Here is an 8,645-nt window from a genome sequence, read left to right as displayed (position 1 = left end):
CCTTCTGTCACACACAAGTATCCATGTTCCTGCAGACTTTGTCTCAGTGTCTCAGTTGAGTGTATTTGAACCTAAACTCCAGTCTCGCGAACTCTACGAGTTATAATGTCACATTTGTTGCACACTTTAATTATTTTGGGAACATTTTTCATCCGTATTTACAGTGTTCATAAAAACTGAGAAAGAGTCAGTGTTGTGCTTCAAATTCTTGATGTATATGGAGAAGAAAACTGCTTTACTGATGTCTTCTAATTATTATTGGCCTGTTAGCTAATATATTGAATTACATTTTAATTATTGTATTCTATTGTATTCTGTTCTATTCTATTCTAGTATTTTGTATTATATCTAATTTCATCTATCTTCTTGTCTGTATGTACATCTTAATATATAATATCAATGTTATTGTAATTATTTTTATTTCTGTGCACATTAGTTTTTCTGCTGCTGTTTGTTACCTCCACCACTAGAGGGCTACACGCCGCCGAGGGTAGCAGAGGGCGACACTCAGTGACGTAGATCTCCAGAGCCGGAAGAGGACAATTTGTAGTCGTTATGAATCAGTGTCTGAAAAGCAACAACAAGCCACGAAGAGAACCAGGTGCGTGTCTCACACGATGAACATTGCGCCGCTCGGTGTTCACCTGGAACCACACACGTTGTATATCTCATTTAATGTGTTGTCTATGTGTTTATACATGTTCTCTACCGCCGGTGACTGGTGTGTTTTTGAATGAGCTGTGAATGAGCCCAGCCCTGTGACGCCTGCTGACCACGGTGCTAGTTAGCGAGCTAACTACACTCAGCCTGTATGTTTGACTGAACTCACACACATAAGGATGCTGAGCTCATATTGACTTGTCATAACTGCGGCGGCTGTTTGTGTGTGTGTGTGTGTGTGTGTGTGTGTGTGTGTGTGTGTGTGTGTGTGTGTGTGTGTGTGTGTGTGTGTGTGTGTGTGTGTGTGTGTGTGCGCGCGCGTGCGTGTGCGTGTGTGTGTGCGCGTGTGCGTAAGTGTGTGTGTGATGTTAACGATACCAGGCCTGACCTTTCATCCACCTGCTTGAACAGATCTTTGAAGAAGTAACTCTCACCAACTGAGAAGATGGTAAGAACGTGTTTCATGTATTCATTAGCATGTTGTTACACTGTGCACTTGGTGTAATGAGTGATTCATTCCAGCCTCCCAGCAGCAGACTAACCTGTACCTGCTGTACCCGCCTTCCACAGCATGGACGAGTGAAGATCAAATCTACAGCCCAGCAGGAGGAGGAGAAGAGAAAGGAGCGAGAGAAGAAGCTGAAGGTTTACGTGGCCGTGCGAGATGCCTGTTTTTCTAAGGTCTGTCGTAAAGATGCACTTTTTAATCCTGTTGATATTTAATCCCTGTTAACAGATTCTTCATGAGAAAATGCAGAAACTGTAGAAGAGACTTAGGTGATATTCTGCTTTTCTCACTGTCAACAATTCAAGTGAAAAGATCAAAACCTGCAGTAAAGCTTTGGATCAGAGTAGCTTTCGGCCTCCGTAGAATTACAGAGTAGGCCAATGTGAAAATAATGTCATCAAAATTCACCAGTGGGTGTGGCTGCAGTTTCCAGCATGTGACTGATGCTAAACAAACAAACAAGAAATATTGTACAAATGTATCCGGATGAAACAGGAGATATACACGTAGAAGACGCAGAGGAAAATTATGACTTAGAAAGACAATGAGATTTGAGAGCTTTTGGTGATAAGGGCTGATGCCAGTGTCGATGTGGAAAAACAAATGATTTCCATGACATGATTAATATCTCATATCCTGTCTCCTGTATGCTCTACCCAGAAACAACCCTGGTATAAATGTCTAATGGCATCTTCCTGTTGTGCACATCTATGAAAAAAACAATCTCCTACCCCGTTCTTCTTATGTGAACGTCCAGAGAATGTCTGGACCAAATTGTATGCACAGTTAAAGTTTGATATATATTACCACCCTGTGGCTTATTTTTGGCTCAGTCCAACAACCATTACCCTGTAACTGAAATATTCATTAGTTCAGTCTAACTAATCAGCTCAGTTAGGCCTACTTAATGCAATGTTACTCCTGTTTGAGTAATGTTTGCCAAAAACTACAGTTTTTATACAGCTGTTGCTGAAAGGTACTAAACCTATTTAAAGTTAAAACTATACAGTATATCTTTGACATAAGCGAACAAGTGAGCCTGGAGCTGATACAGAGTGTAGGGAATTCATAAACACTACACATTGTTTGTCTTACTCTTTCAATTTGAATTTGTTTACCATAAGAAAAACTGTCTTGTTAATATATGATAGTAAAAGTGTAGTTTCACAGAGTTAGTTTCAAAGTAGTTATTTTCTTGAGCTCACTTCTCTTTTGTCATTTTACCTGATTGTCTGCCACTGCTTATTTTCTTCACATCCTCACTTTCTCCTGTGTGACAGAGGAAGGAGGGTATCTGGGATGATGAAGCTCTCCAGCTGACCCAGCAGCTGCTGTCATCCAACCCAGACTTTGCAACCCTCTGGAACTACAGAAGAGAAATCCTAATGCACCTGGAGACTGTGAAGTAAAGTCACCACCAGTTATTCTATCACTTGTAGATTTTGACTTTAACATTTGACAGTTTTTGATGGCTAAATATTAATCTCAGATTTTACAGGAGAATAATGGTTTTGTTTCTCGATGTCCTCTCCAGGGACGAGGATGAAGTGCAAAAGATTTATGTGGCCGAGCTGTCGTTTTTAGAGTCTTGTCTGAAGATTAACCCGAAGTCGTACGGCAGTTGGTACCACAGGGAGTGGGTCTCGGTCCGCTTGCCTCGACCGGATTGGGCCAGAGAGCTGAGCCTGTGTGATCGCTGCCTCAGCCTGGACGACCGCAACTGTGAGTGAACGAGAAGAAAAAGTCTGTTTATACAGATTCAGATTCAGTCACTTTCCCTTTTGTCACATTCTGTCAAGTTGCAGACTTATGCTTAGACTTATAGTGTAAAGCTGATCACATGTTTACCAAGAAGACTCGTAATCTGCCAAAGGCGTTTCAACTAAGTACTGAGGAAAGACTCTGAATATTCACATCTATGTGATATTTCAATTTTTCCATTTAAAGAAATTTGCCAACATTCCCAAAACCACATTTTTGCTTTGTCATTGTAGGATATTATGTGATGAATTGATGAGGGGGAAACATGATATAAACAAATTTAGCAAAAGGCTACAACATTACTAAATGTGACATATGTTTGGATAGTTTCTTAATTCATTTTATGTTACATCCTATAAATGCTCTCTGTTGCATCATATTCTCTTTTTTTGGACCAGTCCATTGTTGGGATTATCGCAGGATGGTTGTGAAGATGTCTGCCGTGCCAGTGGATCAGGAGTTGCAGTTTACCGATCGTCTCATCGGCTCTAACTTTTCCAACTACTCCAGCTGGCACTACCGCAGCACCTTGCTGCCGCTCCTCCACCCGGTGTCTCCTGAGCACGCGTCACCATGCCGCAAGCCCCCTCCCACCTCCTCTCCACCTTCTCCGCAAACCCACTCCCATCGCGTCTGTGAAGAGCAGCTACTCAAAGGTAACTGTGACCACAATGCAACAATGGCACCAGACGTGGGCAGTTTGAGGATTTACAATGACTGTCGATAGCAGCACTTTGTATGTGAGGACCGATGTGTAATCAAACACATTCAGCATCTAAATGCTTTTAATCCAATTTTTTCAGAATATGAACTTGTACAGAACGCTTTCTTCACCGACCCCAATGACCAGAGTGCTTGGTTCTACTATCGGTGGCTGCTAGGCAGAGGTATGTCTGTCTGAGGTTGTGTCTGGTTGTACAAATATGGATTAAAGTACAAACCAGTGTCCCAGTTCACATTTATCAAACAGGTTTCTGTCTCTTTAACAGCCGAACGTGAGGAGATGATAAGCTGCGTGTACGTCAGTCGGGATGAGGAGAGAGTGGCTGTTGCCTTCTCCAGGCCTGTTAATGTGAGTCTGCTCATTAATGCAAACGTTATATTTGTTTATGAATGGAAGTTGAAGACTTATGTTTTCATTTCAGGGGGAGACTTATAGTGTGAGTCATGAAATTATACAAACCTAATGTAGAGAGACTTTCTTTACTGACAGTTTTTTAAGATTTCTACCTGCGCCAAGGAGGTTCTTTTCACACCTGTTTTTTGCTGGTTTTATTGTATTTTAAAAAGATTATGTTGGTACTTCTGTATGGATTACACGAAACTCAGTGGAAGGGTGCAGTATGGGTCAGGGTAGAACCTATTACATTTTGTTGCAGATCCAGGAATTTTCATTATTTTTCTTTAACATTGTATGGTTCATCATTTGCACTGATTTCAAAAGGAATAATAAATGGAAAATCCGCCACATGAATAATCAGCCTCATAAAGGAGACTGATATCTAAGTGTGTTAATATGGTGCAGCTGGATTGAATTTACGGGGACTACTGGGACTTGGCAGATGTATGCGCACTACTGAGTGCCATTATAGTTTGATTCTGGTATAGTTCAGCACAGATGATCACAAACAAATCTCCAGATGATTTTGGAGCTGATCAGTCCACGTCCGTGAAGATAAGGTTAGAATTATTTTTTTACACGATAACTCCCAAAAATAATTGATTAGAGAGACAAACTGAAGGAAATTATTCCATATCTTGTGATGCGTTAGAATGAAGTCACCATTCATAGTTCAAAAATGTATTTTTCAAGGTATCTCTCCATTCTTTAAGTCTAAAGATATGACTGAAAGCTCATATAGATTGGAAAGTAATTTAAGAACATAGACGTGACATTATCACTATAAAATCTTAAAATAACATAATATTTTGTAATGAATTAACTTTTTCTGATAATTTCATGAAATGGCTTTATCATTTTTGGGGGGGATTGCGATCGTAATGATCTCAGGATCACACCTCATGAACATTTTTTAAAGAATAAACGTTAAGTGTTAGAAAATGATTACATTCCTACATGAGGCCTGTTATTTGCTGCTGTGTTCTGTGTGGAGAATTTCTGAAAACACAAACCTGTATTGAGGAGAAATACACTGGTGTGATGTGCATGTGGTGCCTCGCTGCGAGTCAGAAACCTTTCTCTCCACCTTTTGTCTGTCAGGCGCTCTCGGTGGGTCTGCTGCTGGTCCTTGACGGTCAGCCCCAGAGAGTGGAGTGGAGGAGTGTGCACCCCCGCTTTAAACACAGCCCTGTCTGGGTATCCTTTTCTTGTTTGACACAGAGTTGACAGGTTACCCCCACAGGTGTTACTGCTGACTGTCACAGTGTGCCACTTATTTAACATTCAGTTCTTTTCATTCTACAAATACCATAAACTGAAAACGTGCTGTGGAGGTGACACAGACAACACGGTGTATTCAGTGTATACAAAGATATTTCTAAAGTGGGTTGTAAGTTTTTCAACTGTGTCACATCATAGATTGCTAAGTTTTGATGGAAATGGATCTGTGTACAAGTGAGCTCAATTGCTGTGATTTCATCCGTTCATCTCTAAGGCAAAATCTGATTATGTAATCAAAACATTTCTAATTTGAAAAAAAGAAAAAGGTTGATTCAGTAGTTTTTCAAAATAGAATCAAAGTGCTTATTGTTCAATTCTGATGCTACTGGTTAAAGGCTACTATGCTGTTTAAGTTTAAATTAATATTTAGCTACTCCATTTACAATGTGATGTTATATATATATTTTTTTGAGGGTGTAATTTCTATGGGAATGAAACTCCTATTAACTTCTGAAACAATCGGTTTGTTTTAAGCCTTAACACTGGCACAGATTTGTGATTTTCCTCCTGGAACGATAAGTGACATCAGTAACGAACACAATCTGACCGTGCACTGGACTGAAAAACCCACTCACAGGGACTGTGCTCTCTACACAGGTCAGCAATATCATTTAAACCTAATGTCGTCCCCCACCAGTTCCTGGATTATACATATATACTGTATTTCCCAAAGCTTTCTTTATTTTATCTTCCTCAGGTCGAACTGAGAGTTATTGTCGGGACTCTGCTACGGATCAGGAACTCTTTAGGTAAAGTCTTAGCAGCACATTGTGTATCTTTAATTTTTGAATGAGTAAGAATTGAGTTAGTTGTTTCTTTATAGGAGTGAGCTGTCAGTAGAGAAAACCTCAGTGTTACAGTCAGAGCTACACTCGTGCAATCAGCTACAAGAACTGGAGCCGCTCAATAAGTGTAAGTGCTTTTACAACCATTACGTCCTCAAGGCTAAATACAAAATTATGTAATTTGCTGATTTCACGTTGCAATTGAACCGCTCTCTCCCACACAGGGTGCTTACTGACCATTATCCTCCTGATGAGGGCGCTAGACCCTCTGGGATACGAGAAGGAGATGCTTGATCATTTCCAAACACTGAGAGTGAGCACCGCCCCTGCACAGTCTTTGGTACTGAGCTGAAAAAAGGTATAGAGTGACTGAATGATGTTTTTGTTTTCTCCTGCAGGATGTTGATATCATGCGCTCTGAGTATTACAGTGACCTGTGCAGCAAGTTCATGATCGAAAACACCATCATGAAAATGGAGTATGCTGAAGTGCGCGTCTTCAGCATCTCGGACAAGGTTGAAAATAATGTCTACAAGTCCGAATCCTGACATGGAGTAATGTTATCCTGACCCTCCTGTCTTTTTTATTTGAACAGAAACTGACCACCTTTTGCCATCTGGACCAGTTGTTATTGGTCACCCATATCAATCTGTCCTCGAATCAGCTGCAGCGCTTGCCTCTCGAGTTCGCCATGTTGCAGTGTCTCGAGGTGATAATCCAATTGTCTCTCCTACATGGACAGTGTTTCTTCTTTCGTTTGTCCTGCCCTTGTAAGATAACAGCAGGAAAGATTCAGATTGACTTTTGTTTCTGTAAAGACATGACTTCTTCACGCTTGCAGGTCTTAGAGGCTGATAACAACTCCTTAGAAAACCTGGAGGGCCTGTATCACCTTCCTAAACTGGAGGAAGTCTCATTGAAGAATAACAGTATCCTTTTCAAATCCAACGTTCAGATTCTCGAGTCTGTTTGCTGGAGAACGTCCTGTTCTGGATCTGTGTCGACCCTGCAGCACAAGACTCATACGCACAACCTTCTATTACATTTCTATCCTCCCCTTACAGTGAACTAGTGACTCAAGAAATGTGTGAATCAGCTGCAAAACACCCCCGGTGGACTGCGAGCTCATGACAGCGTAACAAACACACACTATACACAAGGATGGTGTTTACTGAGTTCAGAAAATTGCTGCACCAACCAGCTCAACGCACAAATAATTAGTTTTTAACCTGAAACTTTACTTATGGATCGAGTAAAAAAATAAAATAAAAATCGGCACTGCAATCTCACAAAGCAAACAGCCCAATTAAGACTAGAAAAGACGCTTAACAACTCATCATCGATGCACAATTCTTCCCCTTCATGCTTCACTTCCCCTGACACACACAAGAGGAATTAATGAAGCTAGCAAGTTTAGAAACCGACGCTGTTTTTTCTTACTTCTAATGACAGTTCAATCAGTTTCAGTACATTCCTGTCTAAATTTAGGCTTCCATTTTTTGTATTGGAAAGATTAATTAATATCCCGGTGTCACATTTGACATGTGGCTCTTACTTTTTCATGTGTTTGAAATATGTGACTCATAGCCTCTTCTATTCATTGCTACTGACATTATTCACTCCCAGCACGCAGGAAATCTTTTTCATTAACCCAAATACACAGAAATCTCGACACTGGCAGATCTTCAGCCGCTGGCCTCCTGCCCCAAGCTGAAGTGCCTCGATCTCCGTGGCAACCCCGTCACTCAGATGGCCAACCTGGAGTCAGAGTTGTCCGAGCTGCTGCCTTCCGTCACAGACCTGCTGCTCTGATCAGGCAGAGAGCGGGAGTCACTGCCACCGTCCTCCTGTCTTTCAGCTGTCCTTCACTTTATCAAGTGTTTGTTTGTGAAAGAGCAAGTGGGTGTTTGTTTTTATTTTGTTCAAGTGTCTCGTGGCTCTGTGTGTTCCTAGTGTTTGGGAGAACGTCAATCACTGTGACCTCGAGGGTCTGAGAGCCTCATGCTTCACAGCGTGTGTCACAAACACCTGAACTGAAATGTCTAGAATAATGTGTGTGAGTGCTTAATAACCAATGTTGCTTTCTTCAATTGTGTGTGCGTACAGATGTCTTTAACTTAAACAACCCACCCAGATGCATGCAGAAACAGTAATAAATAAAACGGCCTGTATGGATTGGCATGCAGCGATGCTGGCTTATTGCTTGATAAGCTTTAAAACTGTTGAATTAGTGAAAAAAAGCTATTAACTGATCATCAGAGCACTGCATAGTTCTTAAGCGAATTTTTTTTAAAGGTTGTGTAAAACATTAATTTATGACAATATACTGTTGCACAGTATGTCATAGATCCACTAATAAAACAGCACACATTGTGTCACTGCCTTCTATAAGTTTCCTCTGTGGTTCTTATGCCTCATTGATGGCATTTTGTTTTTTGGTTGTCGTCCGTTCCTCCTTTTCTCTGGCCGTCCATCTCATTCTCAAAAAAACAGATGCCTCATGGGAAACTGTTTAGATTTCGCACAATTG

General features: G+C 40.9%; 1 protein-coding gene across 1 annotated transcript; it reads left to right on the top strand.

Annotated features, from left to right (window-relative positions):
* Positions 1-515: 515 nt before the first annotated feature.
* rabggta (Rab geranylgeranyltransferase subunit alpha) lies at positions 516-8,501 on the top strand. The gene is made up of 17 exons (XM_062396194.1): positions 516-601; positions 1,072-1,108; positions 1,231-1,341; positions 2,449-2,573; positions 2,703-2,890; positions 3,328-3,585; positions 3,733-3,816; positions 3,919-4,001; positions 5,151-5,246; positions 5,822-5,927; positions 6,028-6,079; positions 6,154-6,242; positions 6,340-6,428; positions 6,514-6,630; positions 6,711-6,824; positions 6,957-7,044; positions 7,779-8,501. Exons 2-17 carry the CDS (start codon positions 1,106-1,108, stop codon positions 7,925-7,927), a joined length of 1,752 nt encoding a protein of 583 aa, XP_062252178.1. The 5' UTR covers positions 516-601; positions 1,072-1,105; the 3' UTR covers positions 7,928-8,501.
* Positions 8,502-8,645: the final 144 nt, after the last annotated feature.

The sequence above is a fragment of the Platichthys flesus genome, chromosome 9 (genome assembly GCF_949316205.1).
Source record: "Platichthys flesus chromosome 9, fPlaFle2.1, whole genome shotgun sequence".
Classification (NCBI taxonomy): domain Eukaryota; kingdom Metazoa; phylum Chordata; class Actinopteri; order Pleuronectiformes; family Pleuronectidae; genus Platichthys; species Platichthys flesus.
This window is presented reverse-complemented; position numbering and strand designations above follow the sequence as displayed.

Excerpts from the sequence above, each read along its gene's own strand:
- rabggta (XM_062396194.1), top strand. Across the intron at positions 3,586-3,732 it reads TGAAGAGCAGCTACTCAAAG|AATATGAACTTGTACAGAAC; the intron begins GTAACTGTGACC and ends CAATTTTTTCAG. Across the intron at positions 5,928-6,027 it reads GGACTGTGCTCTCTACACAG|GTCGAACTGAGAGTTATTGT; the intron begins GTCAGCAATATC and ends TATCTTCCTCAG.